The 25144-nt window shown below is 43.6% G+C and overlaps 1 protein-coding gene across 1 annotated transcript; it reads right to left on the bottom strand.

Annotated features, from left to right (window-relative positions):
* Positions 1 to 4196: 4196 nt before the first annotated feature.
* On the bottom strand, positions 4197 to 24477 carry LOC129696216 (ankyrin-1-like). Its single transcript, XM_055633887.1, has 6 exons — positions 24369 to 24477; positions 19189 to 19293; positions 14365 to 14463; positions 10523 to 10624; positions 8223 to 8324; positions 4197 to 4486 (listed from the first exon to the last, which is right to left on the bottom strand). Exons 1-6 carry the CDS (start codon positions 24414 to 24416, stop codon positions 4334 to 4336), a joined length of 609 nt encoding a protein of 202 aa, XP_055489862.1. The 5' UTR covers positions 24417 to 24477; the 3' UTR covers positions 4197 to 4333.
* Positions 24478 to 25144: the final 667 nt, after the last annotated feature.

The raw sequence follows: 25144 nt of genomic DNA, 5'->3' as shown, positions 1-25144 counted from the left end.
TCACTGTAAAAGCATCAGTGAAAGTATGGATTGCTAAATTACTTCATCCCAGGTTCTCTTAGGAACTATAGGCTCTAATATGAATCAAGCACAGATGAACTATCAAGATTGATGGATGGGATTTGCGCCCAAGAAAACACGGGAGGTGAAGACTTATAAGACGGGAATCATGAAGCTACGCCCATGCAAACTTGGGAAAGTTGATGGAATTCTGGAAAAATACACCAGCATCTTTTTGTTAGGACATTTGTTAGAGTAAAGCAGTCGTTATTGTATTTTGGGTTATCATTAATGATGAGGGTTATCGTAAATGATAAAACAGGGGAATGTTAATATTGACCAAATTAAAACACACAAAAAATAGAGGATCCCTGCATTTGTCCGAATTGCTTAACCTTTGTCAGTGGAAAATTACAGCATTTGGATGGCGCCGATTAGTCTGAGCCTCAGAATGATATGCAGGATCGTGAAGGATGCAGTTGTTCTCCTAATTTCCCCTTAATTGATAAAATGTATAGAAACTCTGCAAACAAAGTTAAATGCATCGATATAATTGGATTACTGCAAAAAGCATTGTAAATATTGTACATAATGTTGCTAGACAGTTACCTTGCTGTTTGTTGATTGCCCAAAGTGTTAAGCCCTGGCAGGGTTGTTTTGAATTCCAGGGTAAATGTTGCATTATTCAAGTTAAATTAGCTTCTTCCAGAAGCTTCTCCTAGAAACAATGTATGGGGGATTCTGTTATTGGTTTGGGGAACTGTCAATAATGTATTGCTGTAATTAATATGTTGGTTTGGGTTGTAAAGAGATCACCCCTATGTAGTTCGGCCCCTCAAGGTGCGGGGACCAATAAAAGGCAGCCCCCACGAGGTCCTTTGTCGATCTTCTGGAAGAGCGTGACCTTTTGGAGTGTGACTGCTTGCACGAGACTGAAGGGCTTGGCCAGACAGAGACAAGGATCGAACCCGCGGTGGTTTAGGTATCGTATGGGGGAATTTGCTGTTCAATCTAAAAATAAAGATTCATTGTTCCAGTGCTTGACTCAGTGCTTTTTTGACTGAACTAGAGTCGGGGTGTTAGCTTAGAAGAGCACATTTACACTCACACCTCTCTTTTGCAGCTATCCTGACCCCGCTCCCGTTCTATCTGTCTGAAGAAGTGTCCAAACCCAAAACGTCACCTGTCCACTCCTTCCCCATATGCTGCCTGACATTCCTCTCACACTTTGTATTTTGCTAAAGGTTGCAGTATCTATAGACTCTTGTGGCTCTGAGATCAATAGATTTTTGAAAAGTAGGGAAATTAAGGAAGATGAGGATCAGTCGATTTGAGGTAAAGTACTGGCCATGAAATTAACGATGACAGTGGCAGCACAATGGCGCAGTAGTATTGTTGCTGCCTTATTGCGCCAGACACCCGGGTTCAACCCTGCAAGTCTTTGGAGTGTGGGAGGAAACCGGAGTACACGGAGAAAACCAATGCAGTCGCAGGGAGAACGTACAAACTCCGCACAGACAGCACCCGTAGTCAGGGTTGAACCCAGGTGTGCCACTCTACCACTGGGCCATTGTACTGGCCATTTCTTATCTTTTTCAGTGTTCATAAGAGATAGGAGTAGAATTAAGCCATTCGGCTCATCAAGTCTACTCTGCCATTCAATCATGGCTGATCTACCTCTCTCCCCTGATCTACTTCTACTAGTAGCCTTCTCCCCATAACCTCTGACACTGTTAACGAGTTCCTTGTGATCATATATTCCTGTGCACATTAAGCACCAAATTTGTTTGCAAATTTTAGAGCTTAGGGTTTAGGCAATAAATGGCAATTAGTGGCATGGCCTCCCAAGGTGTTGAAGTAAATTCAGGTATGAGCAAGAAAGCAGAATTACGCAGTGTGTATCTCTGAAAAGGATGAAGGATAGTGGGGAATGACAGTTAGGAAGGTGCAAAACCATGGAGGGATTTAAAAACAAGGTTATAAATGTATAAATGCAACACAACATGATGGTTGCCACATATCTCAGCCACGGACAGTGTTGCAGGAGCTCCTCATCATCTCGGCATAAAACTGAATCCAGTTTAATTTTGCTGGTCTTTTTTTCCCTGACCAAAGGGAATTACCACATACAACAGAGACTGCAGATGCTGGAATCTGCAGCAACAACCAATCTGATAAGGAACTCAATGGATCAAGTAGCATCTGCAGAGGAAAATGAACTCAACATTTTTAGGTCGGATCTCTTCATCTGGGCTGAAAGAGTAGTGGGAAGTTAGCCAGTATTAAGTGAGGAGAGTGTGGATTAGGCAAGAGCTAGGAAGCGATAGATGGATCGGGGCGAGAAGAGGCTAACGGGCAAATTGTGTAAACTGGGGGAGGTAGAGGACAGCTCAGTAGCACACTGGTAGAGCTGCTGCCATCACAGCACCAGAGACCCGGGTACGATCCTGACAATGAGTGCTGTCTGTTCAGAGTTTGTACATTCTCCCTGTGACCACGTGGGTTTTCTCCAGATTACATAGAAACATAGAAAATAGGTGCAGGAGGAGGCCATTCGGCCCCTCGAGCCAGCACCGCCATTCACTGTGATCATGGCTGATCGGCCCCAATCAATAACCCGTGCCTGCCTTTTCCCCATATCCCTTGATTCCACTAGCCCCTAGAGCTCTATCTACTCTCTCTTAAATCCATCCAGTGATTTGGCCTCCACTGCCATCTGTGACAGGGAATTCCACAAATTCACAACTCTCTCGGTAAAAAAGTTTTTTCTCCCCTTAGTCTTAAATGGCCTCCCCTTTATTCTAAGACTGTGGCCCCTGGTTCTGGACTCGCCCAAATTGGGAACATTGTTCCTGCACCTAGCTTGTCCAGTCCTTTTATAATTTTATTTGTTTCTATAAGATTCTCTGGTTTCCTCCCACAGACCAAAGACGTACAGGTTTGGGTGATCGCTGGTCGGTGCGGACTCAGTGGGCTGAAGGGCCTGTTTCCGTACTGTATCTCAAAATTATATAGACTAAAGGTAAGGTGGAAATAATGACAGGAGTAGCAATAGGAAAGGGTAAAAATGTGGCTATTTCTACCATTCTCTTCCCCACCCTGACTCCAGACCAGTGACATGCGGTGAGGTCAATGGCTGGGGAGGCCCTGGCTTCTACCCCATCTTAACTTAGTTGTGTGTGTGTGTGTTAGTTGTGTGTGTGTTAGTTGTCTGTGCGTGATGTGTGTGTTAGTTGTCTGTGCGTGATGTATGTGTCTAGGAGGAAAGGAGAGAAGGGAGGGAAGTAGATAAAGAAGGGAGGGAAGTAGAGAAAGAAGGGAGGGAGGGCATGAGAGAAATAAGGGAGGGAAGGAGAAAAGGGAAAAGAGAGGAAGGAAAGATGGGAGGGAGGGAGGGAAGGGAAGGGAGGGAGGGAAGGGAAGGAGAGAAGGACGGGAGAGGGCCGGTGGCAGGAGTGGATACCGGGGTCCCAAGCCGAGAGTAGATTACTCCATCTTGGGGCCCAATTGGGAGCTCTCAGCCTCCGAAACGATTGCTACAAATCAATGAATCAACCAAAGATACTAGAGGAGTATCTTTGGAATCAACCTACCAGTCAGCGCAGCCCGCGGCAAGAAAGTCAGCGCCGCCACTGCTGAAGCTAGCTAACGTGGAGGGAGAGCGAGGCAGCGTCAATTACGTGAGCCTACGTAATTGACGCTCGCTCTTCCTACACTGGGCTCAAGACACGCCCCCTTGTGAGGCAGACGTGATCGCTGCCTCCCTTGGAGCTTTTACATAGTAGTTTTATGATGAGACCAGCGAACACAAATTTAATATCTTTATATGTGAAATACGTTACCTGGACTATGGAAGGTAAGGTCATGTAATGAATGGGTTTACCTATATTACTTTGGTGAGATACATAGAGATAGTAACAGGCATACACTTATTGCCCGTGCTCCATGCAGTTTCTAAGGGGTTGCACAATCAGAGGGGAGGTACAGCTCGTCGCTGCCTCACCTCTCATTTCTCCCTGTATTTGCAGTGAAGCGGCGAAAATTTTGCGATTTTGACTATAAAACATGATTACATTCATATAGAAATTACATTTATAACACAGATCAGTGGAAAAATCTTTATATTTATTTTATTTTATTATTATTTTTCTTTACATTTCTTAACAGCTATTTTCATTGGGAGTATGACAGGTGAGGCTCTGCCTCCTCTGCCTCCCCTGACCGCACGTCCGTGCTCCAGACTGAGGGCCAGATTGTTGAGGACAAACTGAACAACGTTTGCCAAATCACTGCAGACATCAGTGCAACCAAACTCTGCTCAGCTGGCTTGCAGTCAAAGACCCAAGATGAAGGAAACAAATAAAGCATAAAAAGGTATTAGCTTGACCTTATTGGGCATGTGTAGAGGAACTCCTTTCTTCAGGAATGCCAGTGCTGTTTCCGGGTGGCCACAGTGTGAAGCAATGTGCATTAAAGTGCTTCCATCCTATTGAGAAAACATATCATATCTGGTATGCAACAGTGATCAGCGCTAAATTTTTATATACATTAAAAATATTCATACCATCCTCACCAATGTCTGTTGGAACTGCATGCTTTCCTCTTATATTTGACCTCCAAAGGTGTAAAACCTTGTTCCCTAGGCCTGTTGGCCATCCATGAACTTTAACATTAATTGGCACTGGTGTATCCTTTGCTCATGGCGATGTGTTATCTGGTGTTAATTACTGGTAGTCTTGACACTCGAGTTACATTTTAGTCATGGTCACACAGTGGAGTGTAAACATTTAACATTATTTGGTGAGAAAGAAGTAGAACAATAACTAAATTATGGAGCAGATATATTAAGGCCACTGCTAACTTGATCAAGTTATTGTCAAGGTTGGTATATACTGCCCACCCTTTATTGGCCTTGAACCAAATTATTTGACACATTGCTTCAGAGAGGGTTCGGTTTTGTTCTGGGTCTGCCATCACATTTAACTCATAACCCTTTCCCTATTCTAAGTACATTTTAATGGCAATTCGTGATCTCCCTTATTAATACATGCTTTGTAATTTATTTAATGAAATCCTCAGTTGCTATGGTGAGTTTTGAACACATTTTTGTTGATTCCTAGTTATAATGTCATACAGCATGGAACTAAACAGACCCTTTGGCTCAACTTGCCAATGCCGACCAAGATGCCTCATGTTGCACCTGCCCGTATTTGGCCCATATCCCTGTAAATCTTTCCTATCCATGTACCTGTCCAAATGAATTATAAATGTGTTATAGTACATTTGTAGTCCCGGATTCCAGATTATGTAAAGACTATACAACAGAAGACTAAGGATGAACTTAGAGGTGTATAAAATCAGGTGCATATAAAACAGTGAATGCACACAGGCTTTTTCCCTAATCTGGGGAACCAGGAACCAGAGAATATAGGTTTAAAATGAGAAGGGAAAGATTTTATAGGAACTCGAGGAGCAGCTGTTTCACTCAGAGGGTGGTGGGTATATGGAACGAGCTGCCAGAGGATGTAGTTGAAGCTGGTACCATAACAACATTTAAAAGATGCCTTGACAGGTACCTGGATAGAAAAGGTTTAGAGGGATGCAAGACCAAGTAGGAGCCGTTGGGTTCCGTCCCCCAACACGAGGGGGAGGGGGGGGTGCGGTGTTACACGAGAAGGCTGGTCCCCGAATGTTATATATTCCACCACTCGCCCATAGTTCCCAACTGCGCAGGCGTGGCTGACGGGTTGCCGTTGTGACATAGAAAATGGAGGCATTTTAATTGGCAGTTCTGGAGGCATTTGCAGGCCGGGCTAGGCCAGACCAGAAGGACATGAGTTAAACATAGATTTTTGCAGGATTTTGTTGCTTCATGATCATCATTACTTTTGCCATTGCCAAATGGAGAGTTTTCCATCATGTACCCGACGAGCCGTAGATGGTAGGTAGGCTTTGGGGAGACAGTTAAATTCCTATCTCTTATCTCTGGATTGCAGTCCAACAATGTGAGCACCACATACATGTATCTCATTGAAATGACAATGATCAGCCAAAGATATATTTTAAGTCTCTCCCATGACTTCTGTCCTGCCACATTGGCTTTGCACACCACTGGAATTGCATCTGTTGTAAGGCACTATCTAATTTCCAGTGGTTATCACTACAGAACTTAACTGAATAGTCAACAGTCTGTATGGAATGTTCTCATCTGTTTGGCTCTTTGCTGCGAATTAATGAAGAAAAAGGCAGTAACAAGAGCTTCTTACATTAACATCCCTTCCCTCATGAAAAACAATTCCAAAATTAATTGATTCCAAAGAGTTTGGCTCCTCTTATTTCAATACACAAACCTCACACCGTTGAAACAAATGTTACCCTCCAATAGATTATGGAGGAAATTATCTACATCGCAATCACCTGCTGATGAATTAGCTTCAGTTAAAAGGTAGACAGAAAAATACTGGAGTAACTCAGCATCTATCGAGAGAGGGAATAGGCGACATTTCGGGTGGACACCCTTCTTCAGACTGATGTCGGGGAGAGGAGGGGGGAAAGAAAGGACGAGGCGGAGACATTAGGCTTTGTGGGAGAGCTAGGAAGGGGAAGGAGGGAGAAAGCAAGGGCTATCTAAAATTAGAAGTCAATGTTCATACCACTGGGGTGTAAACTACCTAATTGAAATATGAGGTGCTGTTCCTCCAATTTGTGCTGGAGTGATTTTCATCACTCTGGCAATGGAGGAGGCCCAGGACAGAGAGGTCGGATTTGGAATGGGAAGGGGTGTTGAAGTGCTGAGCAACTGGGAGATCAGGTTTGTCAATACAAACTGAGTGTAGGTGTTGGGCGAAGCGATTGCCGAGCCTGCGCTTGGTCTTGCTGATGTAGAGAAGTTGGCACCTGGAACAGCGGATGCAGTAGATGAGGTTGGAGCAGGTGCAGGTGAACTATTGCCTCACCTGGAAAGACTGATTGGGTCCTTGGATGGAGTTGAGGGGGGAGTGTAGCATTTCCTGCAGTTGCAGGGGAAAGTAACTAGAGAGCGGGTCATTTGTGTAGGAAGGGACGAATTGACCAGGAAGTTATGAAGGTCTCTGTGGAAAGCAGAAAGGGGAGGAGATGGGAAGATGTGGCCTGTGGTAGGATTCCATTGGAGTGGTGAAAATGTTGGAGGATTAAATGTTGTATACGACGGCTGATGGGGTGGAAGGTGCGGACTAAGGGGACGTCCTTGTTACGAGTAAGGTGATGGGGAGCAAGTGCGGAGCCGCGGGATATAGAGGAGGCCCTGGTGAGAGCCTCATCTATAATAGAAGAAGTGAACCCCCCGTTCCCTAAAATCTCCGATGCCCTGGTATGGAGGACATCTCCGATGCCCTAATTCTGGTTGCAGATGCGGCGTAAACTGAGGAATTGGGAGTAAGGGAGAGAGTCCTTACAGGAAGCAGGGTGGGAAGAAGTGTAGTCAAGATAGCTATGGGAGTCAGTGAGTTTGTATTGTAAATATTCTTCTTCTGGTATTATTCCTGCCGGAACGCCAGTCAGTACTTCCCACTGTGTGAAATAAGTAAACATTTATATTCATATGGTGATGTTCGGGGAAAGTATATTGCCAGTAAAGGTATAGCATGAAATAGCAGGCCTTTGGTGTAGCCATGGACTCCTGGGTTTTTGTTCCATTCAAGGTTAAATGAAGCTCATCCTACCTACTTTTGCCTTTAATTGTCATGTTCCTGGACTGTCTTGCATGCCAAACAAATAACAACCTGGTCAAGATCAGACTTTTAGTAATATAGATTTGTGCAAGGGAACTAATGGCATTATGTTTAATATGTTCTTGAAATAAATTGATAACTGTTTCATTTACAGATGTGGTTAGTGGGAAGAGTAACATTGATCTAATTAAATCACCCTAAAATTAGTATAATCCACAATATTATCTAAATATTATTTCATAGTTCTGACAAAGCCTCAAGCACGTTAAATGTTATCTCCATTTTTCTTTTCACAGATGCTGCCTGACAGTAAATGCAGCTAATGGTTTTCCACACATTATTACAGATGCAGTTTGCAATTGCAGTTTTCCTGCTATTTTTTCTGATTGTTTTCATTATCTTTTTGTATTTTTCAGATTTTGCAGATGTAACTGCTTATGTTCATCCTTTTATAGGTACTGCTCATTTATTTGCTATTGAAGCATATCAATGTTGAAATGGGGGAAATACCTTTGTTCGGGCCAGTACATTGGATTTAAATTTCTCGGTCAATACTTCAACCACATTGGTGTGACCTCGTTCAGCTGCAATGTGCAATGGAGACCGGTCCAGCTGTAACATAAAAAAATAAATAACATAGGCGCAAAACTAATTACTATACAAATCATCCACTGCAATTAACCATGTGTTATTTAATAAACTCATAGGAGCATAACGATTTATTGTACAAAATTCTCCCAAAATTTTCCTAGGAGATCTGAGATCCTCATTCTTTAGAGAACATGGGTTCCCTCTTCTATCATAGATGAGGCCATCTTCTCTCTATCCCATAGTTCTGCTCTTGCGCCCTCTCCCCCCAGTCTTCACCTCTAGTCTTCACCTTTCACCCCATTAGCCGTCGCATACAGCACATCATCCTCCGACATTTTGATCACCTCCAACGGGATCCCACCACAAATCACACCTTCCCTTCTTCATTCCTTTCTGCTTTCTGCAGGGACCGTTCCCTCCGCAATTCCCTGATTCATTCATCAGTTCCCACCCAAACCACCCCTCCCCCAGGGACTTTCCCCTGCAATTGCAAGAGATGCAACACCTGTCCCTATACCTTCTCCCTCGACTCGATCCAAAGATCCTGGCAGTCATTTCAGGTGAGGCAGGGGTCCACTTGCACCTCCTCCAACCTCACATACTGTATCTGTAGTTCTCGGTGTGGATTCCTATGCATCAGTGAGACCAAGCATAGACTTGGCGATCATATCGCTGAAAACCTACGCTCAGTCTGTCTTGGCCTACGTGATCTCCCGCTTGCCAAACATTTCAACTGCCCTTCCCATTCCCATACTGACCTTTCTGTCCTGGGCCTCCTCCACTGTCAGAGTGAGGCCACATGCACATTGAAGGAGCAGCACCTCACATTTTGCTTGGGCGGCTTACAACCCAGCGGTATGAATGTTAATTTCTCTATTTTCAAGTAACTTCCACATTCCCTCACTTCCCCTCTCTCCCCCTTCCAACACCCTAGTCATCCAACCGCTTCCACTGTTCGCATCCTTGTATTCCTCTTGTTACTACAACGTCCTCAGCCAATAATGGGCCATTATGGGTTCCACCCTTCCTGAGGTCATCTGTTGCTGGCCCTGACTTGTTCTGGCCTTAACTCACCTCCAGTTTATTCCCCCCCCCCCCCCCACCCCCACCCCCCCCCCACCCCCCCCCCCCCCCCCCCCCCCCCCCCCCCTCCCCCCCCCCCCTTCACCCACCCTACCTTCAATCTGAGTAAGTGTTCCAAATTGTCATCTATTCTTGTTCTCCAGGAATACTGCCTGACCCGCTGAGTTACTCCAGCATTTTGTGTCTATATATTGTACAAAGCAGGCCATTTGGCTTGTCTTGCCCATGCCAAATGGATATCATAGATGTAAAAAGACGCAGAAAGATGCTATTCAGAAACAGGCCCTTTAACTCACCATGTGCCTATTGGCCATTAACCAGCCATCTATACTCCAATCCTACATTCATCTTATTCTGGTATTCTCACAACATTCTCATCAGCTCTGCCCAGCTTCTACCTCTCATCTGCACACCAGGGATAATTGGCAGTCTCAACCAATTTACCAACCATTGGGATGAGGAAGGAACTGGAACACCAGCAGGAAAGCCATGCATTCACAGGGAGAACATGCAAACTCCACTCAGACAGCACCCAAGAGCAGGACCAAACTATTGTACTTTGCAGTGCAAGATAGCGGCACCCCTAACCCCCGACAATGACCTCTTATCAATTTTTGTTAAAACCAATGGAATGGGAAACACAATTGGTTTGCTGGTTAGGATATTTGGTTGAGAGACAGGAGACAGCATAGGAATAGATAGATACTAAATTATCAGGAAGTGATTAGTGACACACCAAAACCTAACCAAAAGATGAGCAAGGTCATTGGTCCTACTTTAATTTCTAACATCCCACAATAATCACCAAATTGTTTCTCCAATGTTTTTTTTACCATTAATTTTCCTCAGAGCTTACATTACACATTTGCATGGATCTCTTTCACTCACTACCTTGTTATTGTGAATCAGATGGCTTTTTCTTGGATCTTTATGGTCCTCTGGCTTGCTCTACTCCTCCATGTTTGACTGGACGACATGCCTGTCAATAGGATTGACTTTAAGACGGGGAACCTGTTGGGCAAAAGCTTGACTTCCATATTTTCAGCTGGGACATACATAACGCCTAGAATACATAACCTATCCAACTTTTGTTCTGATCATTAATATCTTTAGTTCATGAGAATTGAATGCAATACCTTGTCTGTAATGTTTGGATTAGCTTTGTACTGGTAGAAGAACTTCAGCATCAGTTCATCTCCTTCCCAAGCAGCAACATGTAAGGGAGTCTGACCTTCTCCCTGCAAGGAAAGAACAGGGAGAGATGAAAAGTACCATCTTCTTTTCCATCCCCAGAAGTAGGCACAAGGAACTGCAGATGCTCGGATCTTGCATAAAACGCAAAGTGCCAGAGTATCTCAGCCAGTCAGGCAGCATCTTTGGAGGATAGGCGATGTTTCAGGCCAGGACCTTACTTCAGATGAAGAAGTATGAATATATTTAAGTTGTTGTAAAAGCAATAAACTGATAATTTTCAATAAATACATAATTTTCCTCCACAACCTGATTAATTGGTATTGCATTAACATTGTCCAGGTGTACCAAAATGCAGTGAAAAACCATTGTTTGATATAGTATCCAGCCAAATTATACCAGTATATCAGGGAGTGCAAAAGTGAAAATTAGCACAGTGCAGCATAAAGTGTCACAGCTACAGAGAAGGTGAAGTTAAAATTTGTGCAAGGGCAGCAACGATATAGATTGGAAGATCAGGAATTCATGTTTGGCACATGAGATATCCGTTCAAGAGTGGGGATGAAATCTGGTGCTATGTGCACTCAAACTGTGGTATCTCTTGTCCGATCCAAGATGGCACCCAACCCAGGCTACCCTGGGAGATTTGTACCTTGTACCTTGTACCTTCTGAAGAGTATACTGGTAGTTGTACAATTTTTATACTGGCCAATTTTTACATTTATCAAGCTAATTAATCCAGCCAATTGACCTACAAACCTGTACATCTTTGGAATGTGGGAGGAAATCGAAGATCTCAGAGAAAACTCATGCAGGTCACGGGGAGAACGTACAAACTCCGTACAGACAGCGCCTGTAGTTGGGATCGAACCCAGGTCTCCTGCGCTGCGCCACCGTGACCGCCCTCTGTGTGCTAGTCACAGAAGTGGATCTGCAATCACGCATTACAATTGCTCCATTCTTTTAAATCTCTACTCCGGCAGCAACAGCTCTTACTATCATGCATCTGCACACTGTGGGTGGCACAATTATGATCATGTCTCTCTGCTGACTGGTTAGCACGCAACAAAAGCTTTTCACTGTACCTCGATACATGTAACTTACTAACTAATGAACCAATCAACCAACTAAATAACTAACCAACTAACTAACTAACTAACAGGAGAAGGTAGAGCAGAGAATGACTGGGGTGTGGGTGGTCCTTGATTATGTTAGCTGCTTTCCCAAGGGAGTATAAAATATAGATTGGGAGAAGGAAGGGAGGCTGGTTTACGTGGTGGACTGGGGTGCGTTCCTAACTCTTGCAATCTTGGGCAGGGCAGTTGCCAAACTAAGTCGCAATACATCCTGCCAGAATGTTTTCTAAGGTGCATTTATAGAAATTGGTCTTTCCTTAGGTTTTAAGCAACACAGATAAATTGTTCCATGCATCAGAAAGAAACAAAATTCAAGGAATAGTTCCAACTTTACAACTTATTGGAATTAACTTCAAATGCCAGAGCTTGCCAGACATGGGATTTGGTGCTAACTCCTGAGGCGAGATGTGTCAAGAGGCAGCCAGCTGTCCATTCATAATGTTTAATGATAAATTATATCGAGAAAACATATGCAGTTCCAGAGATTATAAATACAATTCTCTTGTGCATTGAGGCCTGCTTACATCATTTAACCTTGTTACAACATTTATTATATTGCACAAAACATTGCCTTTCATTTCACAGGGTCCATATGAACAATAGGAATACAAAACTAACTTCTAATCTTACTTGTTAATTGCTTGAGTAAGGACCGTTTTTCTTCTGCATTGAACAAGTTCTCAAAGTGTCAAATAATTTATTTGTTAATCCTTTAAAAATTTCTGGAACAAAATGTACTCAATAACCAATGAACATAGCACAGGAATAGGCCTTTCAGCCCATAATGTCCATGCTGAACATGATGCCAAGTTAAACTAATCTCCTTTGCCTCCACGTAATCCACGTCCCCTATTCTCCTGCATATGGATATGCCAATCCAAAAGCCTCATAAATGTCACCACCTCTGGCACCCACCACTTTCTGTCTGAAAAATGTGCTCCACATATCTTATTATAATAGATATGTGGAGCACGTTTTTCAGACAGAAAGCCGGCAGCCACAGACTTTTATATTATATTATAATAGATAAAGGTCTGTGGCTGCCGGCTGGCTGTGTGTGTTTCTGCCTGACTTGTGGCTGCCAGCCTGTGAGTGCCAGCCTTTGATTCGTTGCCACGACAACACCCGACCCACAAAAGCCCTGATTGTTTCCATTTCGGTAGGGATTTCACTTTTCATTCCAAGTATCCACTCCTCATTAAATTTTGTCGTGTTTATGCACACATTTTAAATCAAATCCTTTCTCCCCCCCCCCCCCCCCCCCCCCCCCCCCACTCAGTTTGTCACCTCCTGCTGGCCAGCGACCATAACGGCTGCTGGCGCCCGCATCTCGCCTCTAAGAGGCCATTTTAAAACAGCCACACTGCTGATTCCTGAGCCGCTTGAGTTGGAGGACCACGTCTCCCGTGGGGGCTACGGGTAGGTAACGGCTGTGTTGGTGGACCAGACCCAACGGGGCTGCACTTGGTCTAGTTTTCTTTAAATATCTCTTAACCTTAAAATTATGTCCTTTGGTCTTTTCCAACCTGGAAAAAAGTTTCTGATTGTCTACCCTATCTAGGCCTCTCATAATTTAATATACTTCTACCCTCAACCTCCTGAGATCTGTAGAAAATAATCCACGTCTGTCCTACTTCTCCCGGTAGTTAATATTCTCTAATCCAGGTATCATTCTGGTTAAATTCCTCTGCAACTTTTTGAAAGTCTCTATATTCTCCTGCAATGGGGTGATCATAAGTAATGGGTGGATAATGGTTGGGGGGAGGGAGTTGATTGGTAGATGGGTGGACTAACTGGCAAAGACTAAAACTAAATAAAACCATGAATAAGCTGCCAGAGTAGGTGCTAGCGCAGGGTATAATTACAAAACTTACCAGACATGCACCATGCGGCACAGTGGTGCAGCGGTAGATTTGCTACCTCACAGCGCCCCAGACCCGGGTTCAATCCTGTCAATGAGGGCTGTCCGTACGGAGTTTGTACATTCTCTCTGTAACTGCGTGGGTGTCCTCCTGGTGCTCCAATTTTGTCCCACACTCCAAAGACGTGCAGGTTTGTAGGTTAATTGGCTTCGGTGAAAATTTATAAATTGGCCCTATTATGTAAGATAGTGTTAGTGTACGGGATGATTGCTGGGTGGCGTGGGCTGGAGGATATGTTTCTGTGCTGTATCTCTAAAGTCTAAAGGTACATGGATAGGAAAGGTTTGGAGGGATATGGGCCAGGCACAAGGAAGTGGGATAAGCTTGGTTATACGATGGTCGTCATGGACAAATTGAGCAGAATGTGCTGTATCTATGCTGTATAGCTCTACGTTTCTATGGCTCTATATGGGACCTTGTCAAAGGCCTTGCTAATGTCCATGTAGACAGTGTCTACTGCCCTGCCCTCAACAATCCTCCCGGACACCTATTCAAAAAACTCAGTGAAATCCAGGTGATCCTCTACCATGTTCACTTTCCTCTATTTTTATGTTTTCATTGATAATTTCTAGATGTAGAATATTTTATCCTCTGAAGCCCTGATGATTTGATTCATTCTGTTAATGAGTGTGAAGGAAATCTCTCCCACAAATATTCTGGTTTATGCCTTAATTGTTATAAGGTCACTGCATAATTTGTCAACGTTGTTCTATACCAGTGCTTACTCACATTTTGGAAATCAACACCAGCACCAAATTCCACCATGAGTTTGGCCAACTCTACATCTTTTTTTCTGCAGCAAACATGTAAGACTGTGTCACCATTATCCTGGAAATGAAGGCAGACGGTTAGGAAGAAATTTCTTCCATTTAGAAGGCTCTACCACATACAATATATTATTTGAAGTAATTTTCTTGTGACATCCAAGTGAATCCAATGCTTCGTAACAGATGGCTTTGAATCAACTGTTTACACATTAGTCGATAAGAATGCTATAGCTCTTTGTGATGGCACAGTGATGTGGCGGTAGAACTGCTGCCTTACAGACTATGGGTGCTATCTGTACGGAGTTTGTATGTTCTCCCTGTGACTGAGTAGGTGTTCTGCGGGAGCTCAGGTTTCCTCCCACCTCCCAAAGACATGCAGGTTTATAGGTTAATTGACTTCCGTAAATTGCCCTTAGTGTAGCAATGTTACAAAATTTTGAGATTTAATAAATCAAGTCTGCAATTTATCCCATCAGATAAAGCAAAAAACGTTTAATTTGACACCGAATTCACTTTCATATCTTCAGTAATAAAAAAGTTATGGCCATTTTCATACTCGGAAATTAGCATCTTGTTCCGTATTGATTTTCCTTAGTGTAGCAATGTTACAAAATTTTGAGATTTAATAAATCAAGTCTGCAATTTATCCCATCAGATAAAGCATAAAAAGTTTAATTTGACACTGAATTCACTTTCATATCTTCAGTAATAAAAAAATTATGGCCATTTTCATACTCGGAAATTAGCATTTTGTTCCCTATTGATTTTCCATTCTCTTAACACAAAAGTTGTGATCAAAGACAGTGAAATGGCCATAACTTTATTAAAAATTAAGAGCTGAAAGACATTTTCAGTTATTATAGATAGAAGCATTCTGAAACAAATATTAAACAATCTTGCCTGGATGACCTGAAATTAAAGCATATAATTAGTTAGTTACCCAATTGTAGCTAATTCCAAAATTCAATTACTAGATCTAAACATCTATCCATTTCTTAAGAAAAGATTAACATTTTTAAATAGCCTAAGTGTCCAAAGAACATTCACACAAGAATTCACAATAAAACATAATTTTTAAATCTCATTGACATTAATTTATAGGCCAAATGGAAGGGATTTAATGTTCAATTGCTGTAAATTAATGGCCTTTAAATCAGCTTGCAAGTGGGATTCTGTGGAACGTGCTGGTTTGGAACGCTGCCATTGCGGTGGATTTGTAGCCCATATGCCCAGAAAGATACTGCGGGATTGAATGGGCCCCCAAGTCAGCTACTCGCAACATAAAATTTTGAATAAAGGGATCTTAAGAAGCCCTTTTTAATGTAAAAATAAACAACCTACCTTGCCTTGTCCCCTACATGAGATCCCGTCCCGTTGTCGGGGTTCGCGGCTTTAGAGGATGATTTTTAATCTACTATAACAATTAAATAACCCAATTTAGTTTAAAAATACCTGCAGCGAACGAATTTCGCAGCGATTTTTCGTCAGCAACTAAGTAGGCTGAACAACCTCGATTTCAACAGCCTAGAGAAAATCGCATTTTAAACCCGCCCCCCTCTCAAAGGCGCCAAAGTCGCGCACACGGGTAGCGGCAGAACTGCAGCGCAGCTGAAGGTAAGTTTTGCAACATACCTACTTAGTGTGTAGGATGTGTAACTGGGAAAACACAGTAATAGTGTATGGGGTGATCATTGGGCGGTGCAGACTCGATGGGCCGAAGGGCCTGCTTCCATGCTGTATCAATAAATGAACCTAAATTAAACTCTTGGAGTGTATTCAAAGGAAATGAAACACGAGTGAAGTAAAATGAGCTGTTGATGCACTTAACCCGACCTGACCTCCCGGTGGCTCAGCACTTCAACTCCCCCTCCCATTCCCCATCTGACCTCTCTGTCCTGGGTCTCCTCCATGGCCAGAGTGAGCAACACCGGAAATTGGAGGAACAGCGCCTCATATTCCGCTTGGGGAGTCTGCATCATGCGGGCATGAACATTGAATTCTCCCAATTTTGTTAGCCCTTGCTGTCTCCTCCCCTTCCTCAGCCCTCGGGCTGTCTCCTCCCATCTCCATAAGGAACTAGATACAATATTGTGGCTGCTGCCGTTGGAGCTTCGAACGGGAGCAGCCGGCCGAATTTGGAGGCTGCTGTGGATGCTTCATAAGGAGCTGGGATGCGATTATGCGGCTGCCGGCATTGGAGCTCCGAACGGGAGCAGGCGGCCAGATTTGGAGACCGCTGTGGAGCTCAGTAAGGAACTAGGATTTGATATTGCGGCTGCCGGTGCAGCCAGGTTAACGATCACTGCAAAAGATTAGCAGCAGCTGGTGAGTTAAAAATAGCCATGGACAGGAGCAACCGCCAGGTAAACTCAGCTGCCGTAGCACCAAGCAATTTTAAACATAGATGCTGCTGGCTGAGGTTGGCTCAGCTTATGTTGCAGCAGCATATAGTGTATGCTTTATTTTAAGGGTGGCTATAAATAGAGTTGGCAGGTTTTTAATAGAGGTTGCCGCTCGGTCACGTTTGTGACTATCGTAGCAGAGAGCATTCAAAGGTCATGTTTAATACTTTGGCAATATAACGATGTATCTTATCGTGCCAATATAGTTTTAAATTGAAAATGAATTAAATTAATTACAAAGGACATTTATTATCACATACACGAAATGGTGTAGTGAAATTTGGCTTGCCATTGCAGTCCAGAGCTCCTGGCTTAGGAAGCCTTTTTTTGAACTGTGTCTATCAGACACCTGTGGGAGCTACATCTGGTTCAGGGTGACGTCATGATAATTTCCGCTCAGTAGAGGGGACTGTTGGAGATTCTTTTATAAGAGACTCCAACTATGTGGATATCGATAGAGCAGACGAATCTGTGATCTAATGGGGATATGCTTCTTTTAATCATATGAACTCACTATGCCCCATATACCGGAAGCATTAACAGACGGCTCCAGCCATATGCCTGTGCTAACACCTGGCAGGTTTGCAGTATTTCTCCCACTCTGTCGTGGGGAGTATATTGGAAAGAGGCCCTACTCAGATCAAAGGGCATTGTGTCATCGAGTTTTAGATAATATGCAAAATTTGCAGCTGACAAAACTTACGGGTTATCAGTAGATACCTCTTGCGATATTAACAATGAGGGAACATGAAATTCAATAGTTCCAATTTTGCCTATTAATTCAGGCGGCTGATGCAACTACTCCTATTTACGTCACGAGTGATGGCTGGGGCAGCCTGTCTTCTCGGGCACTAGCTCTGCACAATTGTATGGGAAGTTTGTGAACAAAATATGTGAGTTACTTTTAAACAGAAGTAACAGAGGTTTGTGTTGCTTTCAGTTTGAGCCTAGAGAAGCGTTTATGTGATCGCACAATTGACATTGCTTGTGCTGCTTCGTCATTCTCTAAAGTACCATAAGTGGGACAATAAATGATTGGTTATTCACCAGCTGTTCACTAACGTTATGCAGGGTGTCTTTTATATGACCACTCTAAAAGCCTACACTCATTGTTGTGTGCGATGTATATCAGTCAATTATTATGCAAATATTCTTCTACTGTATTCCTATGGGAGCAGTATTTTTAAGATGATTATGCTTTCAGCAACTGATCTCAGCACAAAGAACACAGTCTTTACTCAATCTCTGGCTCGGTCTCTGGGTCATAACTGACATTAGGGTAGCTTGTTATGGGAATGATCTCATAAGCAAAATGGGCATGATTGCGTACATTTGAAGTTGACAGCATACCAACCAGAGCAGAGATTGGGGGTGTCATTAGGTATACAAGTGCACTGAGCTTGCTAGTACCTATGAGATGAAAGATAGTTTCTTTATTGTTATTCAATAATCTCAAGATATTGCTGATGGCTCATTAGCAGCCAAAAGAATGGATAGTTCCCTTTCATCACACAGCAAGAGGCCTACCATTAATGGTTTATCTGTTTAAGTGTTCCACACACAGATTGGGTTACTGCATGAAACCACAAAGCTTTGAAGTCTTCACGTTGTTACTCACGTGACTTCGAAATAAAATCGAAAGATTAAACAAGAACTTACCGTTTGAAGTTTGATCTTTACTTTATGAGAAGTTGAAGTGAGGGATTACGTGCCCTCCACGCCCAACCCTATTTCTCATAAAGATAATTCGGTAGTTCTAAGGTCGTTAATCTATCTATAGCTTAAGTTCAGCAACTAGTGTGTGGTTTCATATAGCTGCTCTGAAGATTGACGTGCTTGCGGCTGGCGGGCTCTTCACGTACTCCAACTTCTCATAAAATAAAGATCAATCTTCAAACGGTAAGTTCTCGTTTAATCTTTCTATTTTTTACACCTATCAACCTCCGTTGTTCTATAGAAAACAATCCAAGTCTATCCAACCTCCTCTGCACCATTTTGAGAGGAGAATTCATAGTCCACTCCTACAAAAGTGTCTAAAATTCTTGGTACCAATTTTGAAAAGCGGCTTACTATGAATTTAATAAATGGATAGAGGATTCTTCCTCACCATAAAAACAGGAAGCAGGTTTGTATTTGCAGAGAAATGTCAAATTATGTCAGGTACATCTTTGGAGGATATATTTTTATTCTCAGCAGTGCCAGCATTGCCAAAAGGTAGACCTGCTCGCTCAATAATTTTCCTTTTTTGTTGGCAAGCCATGTAATTCAAGTTCAAGTTCGCATTTATTGCCACATGCACCAATTATGGTACAGTAGAATTTGATTTACCATGCAGCAAGTACAAGGCTCTGACAGTACTTTGTCAGGCCATACTTAACTTGTACCTTTCGCTGTGTCCTGAGTTGCAGATCAGCATTAATTCCAAGAAGTTCCTTGCAGACTCCAATATTACCGGCTTCAGCACTTAGAAACAGGGGAATGCACCCATCCTATAGAAAATAATGGAACAGGGTGAGAGCACAGAAAATGAATGTAGAAAGAAAAGACATTATACATCGTGCTTTTCACACCTCGACCTCTTGCAGTACTTTTGAGGTGTGGTTACTACTGCAGTGCAAGAAGTTCTGCACAGACATTCTGGGTCAATGAGCCTGTTCCTGTGCGTATGTTTTAAGCAGAGCAAGCAACTATCTCACAGGAATATCCTACAACCATCACTTGCTGTCCTCACTTAAATGCCCTTGATAAGCTGCTCTCGAACTTTATTGGTCCTTTTAGTAAAGGTGTTCCCACAGTACTGCTGTACTGGGAACAGCTCAGCCCAAGACTTCAAGAGTGCTGTCAGTACAGATTTGTACATTCTCCCTGTGATTGTATGGATTTTCTCTGGGTGCTCCGGTTTCCTCCCACACTCCAAATATGTATAGATTTGTAGGTTCATCGGCTATGGCAAAAAAAAAAATCAAAATTGTCCCTAGTTTGTAAGATAGTGTTAGTTCATAGAATGGGGTGATCGCTAGTCAGCGTAGAATCGGTGGGCTGCTTTGAAGTTCCACGATATGGATGGTTAAGGAAAAACATTATTCTTCTGATCATTCATTGATTGTTCATCCTGTACAAATTGAAGGTTTGTAACATTGCAGAGATGGCTGTAAATAAATAAAATAAGATGTCAAGTTGTAATGATCTGGCAGTTTTGGAGTACAGGAAGGAGATTAAGACATGGTGTCAGGATAATAACATCACCCTGAATGTCAACAAGGTGAAGGAGTGACTTGTCTTCAGGAGACACGGTGGAGTACGTGCTGCAATCAGCATCAATGATGCCGGTATGGAAAAGGTTGGTAGCTTTGAGTACCTTGGCATTTATATTACCACGGATCTGTTGCAGACAAAACACATTGATGCACGCCAATGCCTCTTCTTCCCGAAGAGACTGAGGAAATCCGACATGTCTTCAGCGACTTACTAACGTCTACAGATGCAGCATAGAAAGCATGCTATTGGATTGCCTCACAGTTTAGTTTGGGAACAGCTCAGCCCAAGACTGCAAGAGTGCTGTCAGTACAGATTTGTACATTCTCCCTGTGATTGTATGGATTTTCTCTGGGTGCTCCGGTTTCCTCCCACATTCCAAATATGTATAAATTTGTAGGTTCATTGGCTATGGCGAAATAAAATTCAAAATTGTCCCTAGTTTGTAGGATAGTGTTAGTTCATAGAATGGGGTGATCGCTAGTCTGCGTAGAATCGGTGGGCCGCTTTGAATATAAAGCAAAAAGGTTCAAGTTTCTATCCACCTGTTATAGTCATAGAGTGATACAGTGATAGTCATGGAGTGAAACAGGCCCTTTGGCCCAACTTGCCCACATAGTCCTACATGTCCCAGCTATACTAGTCCCACCTGCTTGCATTTGATCCATATCCCTCCATTGTTCTATCCATGTATCTGTCGAACTGTTTCTTAAATGTCAGGATAGTCCCAGCCTCAACTACCTCCCCTGGCAGCTTGTTCCATACACCCAACTTGTGTGAAAAAATTAACCCTGTGATCTGCCCGATCTATTCCTCTCATGATCTTATACAACTCTATAAGATCACCCCTCATCCTCCTGCACTTAAAGGAATAGAGACCCAGCCAATAGCTCAGACCCTCTAGTCCTGGCAACATCCTCATAAATCTTCTCTGAACCCTTTCAAGCTGGACAATATCTTTCCTATAACATGGTGCCCAACTGAACACAATATTCTAAATGCAGTCTCACCAACACATTACAACTGCAATTGCCAATGTGCTAAAAGCCTTTTTGACCACCTTATCTACCTGTGACTCGACCTTCAAGGAACAATGCATCTGTACTTGTAGATCCGTCTGCTCTACAACATTCTCCAGAGGCCTACCATTCACTGTGTAGGTCCTGCCCTTGGTAGGCATTCCAGAATGTAACACCTCACTTTTCTCAGTATTAAATTCCATCAACCATTCCTCCGCTCACCTGGTCAATTGATCCAGTTCCTGCTGCAATCTTTCACAACCATCTTCACTATCTGCAAAACCATGCACTTTTGTATCATCAGCAAACTTGCTAATCTTGCCGTGTATGTTCTCATCCAAATCATTGATTTAGATGACAAACAGTAACGGGCCTCCAGTCTGAGAAGCAACCTTCTACCAGCACCCTCTGCTTCCTTCCATGAAGCCAATTTGCTATCCATTCAGCTATCTCTCCATCGATTCCATACTATCTAACCTTCCAGAGCAGCCTACCCTGCGGAACCTTGTCGAATGCCTTACTGAAACCCATGTATACAACATCTACAGCTCTGCCCTCATCGACCTTTTTGGTCACATCTCCAAAAAACTCAATCAGATTTGTGAGACATGACCTCTCATGTACAAAACCATGCTGACTATCCCTAATCTGCCCTTGCCCATCCAAATGCCTGTATAACCCATCCTTCAGAATACTCTCTAGTAACATTCCAACTACAGATGTTAAGCTCCCCAACATTTTCCCTGCAGCCCTTCTTGAATAGAGGAACAACATTTGACACCCTCCAGTCTTCCAGCACCTCTCCTGTACTTAAGGACGACTTGTAAATTTTAACCAGGGCTCCCAGAAATTCTTCTCTAGTTTCCCTCAATGTCCTTGGATATATCTGATCAGGTCCTGGAGATTTGTCTACCTTCAGACACAACAGTACCTCCAGTACTTCTTCAATGGTAAACCTGACTGCTCTCAAGACACTTCCAATGACTGCCCCAAGTTCCACCATCCTACTGTCTTTCTCTTCGGTAAATATAGAGGGGAAATACTAATTGAGGACCTTGCCATCTCCTGTGGCTCCACACAGAGATAACCGCTTTGATTCCTGAGCGGTTCCACTCTCTCTCTAGATACCTTTTCCCCCAAATCTGTTTTTAAAATCTTTTGGGATTTTGTCCTTAATGCTACCCGCCAGAGCTATTTCCCGGCCCCTTTTTGCCCTTCTGATTTCCTTTTTCCATTTACTCCTTAGTTCCTGGAACTCCTCCAGGGATGCACTTGATCCCAGCTGCCCATACCTGTCCCATGCATCCTTCTTGTTTTTGACCAATGCCTCAATTTCCTTCAACAGCCAAGCTTCATCAGCCTGCTTTGCCCTTCGCTCTAACAAGGAAGTACATATCCTGTGCTTTTGTCAGCAAACTTTTAAAAACATTCCACTCGGCTGATGTTCCTTCCCCTCAAATAACCTGCTCCAGTCAACTTGAGCGAGACCTTTTTGGGGCTTTCTCACAGGACGACTTGACGCAAGAGGTAACCGGAGTTGAACATCGTGGGAACCTCGTACGATAACCATACGGCATTCGTGGACCACCGTGGACCACCGTGGCGCTAACGGCAGGTACTCGTGTAACTTGTTGACTTGGGAGAAAATTCAAGCAAGCTTGAATTTCTCCAAGAGTGACTTGTACACTTGTGGTTGAACATTGAAACATTATATGGACGTAGGGGCCAGTGCGATATCCGTAATAACTCTTGCGTTTACCGTGGGAACTCCTGCGAACGGTAAACCCGGAAGCTGGACAGAGGGGACAGAAGGTGAGTAAAAAAGGTGGTCTCAATATCGCCAATGGAACATGTGTCCATCGAGGACGTCCCACCTCATTGTCATTGTTGGAGAATCTTTTTCACTGGAACACTTGCAGAGATGGCTCCAGAAAAGCTCAAAGAAAGGGGGTAAAGCATGTCAGAAAGGTTTTTGCCATGCAGGAGAATGAGGAGGAGACACAGCAAGAGAGACAGGTGGAGAGGCAACAGGAGATGCCACAGGTAACAGTGCCTGTGGGCTCCTTGGAGCAGGGAGAGGGTGAGCAAGGTGGATTTCAGATTGCCTCCCCAGTAGCCATTGTAGGAATAGCCTCAACAGGCGTATATAAAGGGAAGATGGCAGAAGGTAAGGCCATATAACTTCACCAGGGAACAAGAGGGTGAACTTGTAGAATGGTACCAATTCAACGAAATTCTTTACGATAAATCCAGAGAGGATTACAGAAACAGGGAGAAAAATCGGAACCTGCTGGAGACGAAGGCTGCGGAGTATCCCGGGTACTCATGTGAGTATATATAACGATATATTAGTACATCAACAGGAAAACCATTTAATGTTATCCATGATTTAAAAACATACATTGCTATTGATGTAAAAGTGCTGTTTTTGCAGTTAACTTAAACTTCTCTTATAAGTGTGTCTGTGCCCTGCAGCTGCAAAGTAAAAAAGTTGCAGACAGCTTTTACACACTCTGTGTTTGAAGTTGGAATCATGAATCATATTGTCCAAATAGAGGTCTCCGTTGAAAGATGGGCTTCACCCAGTGAGACTTCCTCTTAATTCTCTTTTTAATTAATCTCACCCTTCTGCCTTCACACAAGCGTCCTCGATTCACATAGAGGGCTGCTGCATACAGAGCGTCAATGAAAAACACCACCATCCTGTACTCGAAACTACTTAGTACAGGCATGTCTCCAAATGAGCCAATTCAACCAAGGGAGGATATTTATAGTGTGTGAAAAAAAAAGTGACATCATTTGTGCCACGTGATGATTTAACAACACTTCACAGTTCACAATGTTCATTCAAGATTTAACGGGAAAGCTTGGGAGATGGACAAGTCACTCGCACAAATAACAGAAATGCCGAGTACCCGTGGGAACTCTTTATCTACCCCCCGTTATATCGTGTGATATCGTGCTAGACCACGACCACTTCACTCTGGTTACATCTTGCGTCAAGTCGCCCCGTGAGAAAGCCCCATTATTCATACCCTCAAAGTTGGCCTTACCCCAGTTGAGCATTTTAACATGTGGGCCCCTCTCTGTCAATATCATTAAATATCTTAAACCTAATCGAACTGTGGTCACTGTTGAAAAAGTAAACTTTTTTTTAGCAAAATGTATTTCAACAACATTATATCAGCAATATATAACCAAGGATAGCCCCACATTTATTACCTATGCACGAGCAGGGTTTGAGCATCGTTACCTAGAGCCTCTAAAGACAAAGATTCCCTATCTCATACCTTATCTTGCATCAATCGAGCATCTTTGTTTGAGGACTTCAGCAGCATCTGTACTATGTTGAGAGAACCACTCGTCCTCCCGGCAGCAAAATGTAGAGGCAACTGATCCTTGTGCTGCAAGGGCAAAGATCAAAGAAATCGGTGTTGTAGATGTTAAGGAGGAAACAAGATTCCCATGAATCGTTCCTTTTGTCAGCTGTACTTTAGGAGAAAACACTCTGAACAGAAGGCTCCAAAGACCTCAGCACAGACATCCTGGTGGGGATTCTAAAGGGACTGTTCCACGAGCATTCGACCTGCATGCGGCAAGCGCGACCTAAAGGGCCTGTCCCACCAGCATGCGCCTGCATGCGGCAAGCGCGACTTAACGTGGTCGCTTGAGCCGTACAGCATGCGGCAAGCGCGACCAAACCAGAAGCGGGAGCTGCGCGGAAGTCGAGTGAGTGACATGGCATCGAGGTGGCTGCGGGCCGGCAGGTCATTGCCGCGCGGAAGTTTTAAGCACGGTCAGTTTTTCAGAGCCCCGCGCGATGTTGGGACCAGCTCCGCACAACTCCATATGGCTCCAGCGATCGAAGTGGGACCGGCCCCGCGAGGCTGTATGGCTCAAGCGATCACGTTAGGTCGCGCTTGCCGCATGCAGGCGCATGCTGGTGGGACCGGCCCTTTAGGTCGTGCTTGCCGCAAAGAGTCGCATGCTCGTGGGACAGGCCCTTAATGCTGTACGGAGTGAACGATTCTTCTTTAGGGTGGGACAATATCCACCATGAGGGGGG

This window comes from Leucoraja erinacea, chromosome 4 (genome assembly GCF_028641065.1).
Source record: "Leucoraja erinacea ecotype New England chromosome 4, Leri_hhj_1, whole genome shotgun sequence".
NCBI lineage: Eukaryota > Metazoa > Chordata > Chondrichthyes > Rajiformes > Rajidae > Leucoraja > Leucoraja erinaceus.
The sequence above is the reverse complement of the archived record's forward strand: the minus strand, read 5'-3'. Positions and strand labels throughout refer to the sequence as shown.

Coding starts and splice junctions, on each gene's coding strand:
- LOC129696216 (XM_055633887.1), bottom strand. CDS start 24,416: ATGCTGCTGAAGTCCTCAAACAAAGATGCTCGATTGATGCAAGATAAG. Junction 10,625..14,364: donor CTGGTGTTGATTTCCAAAAT/GTGAGTAAGCAC, acceptor CTTTCCTTGCAG/GGAGAAGGTCAGACTCCCTT. Junction 4,487..8,222: donor ATGTACTGGCCCGAACAAAG/GTATTTCCCCCA, acceptor TTTTCTCAATAG/GATGGAAGCACTTTAATGCA.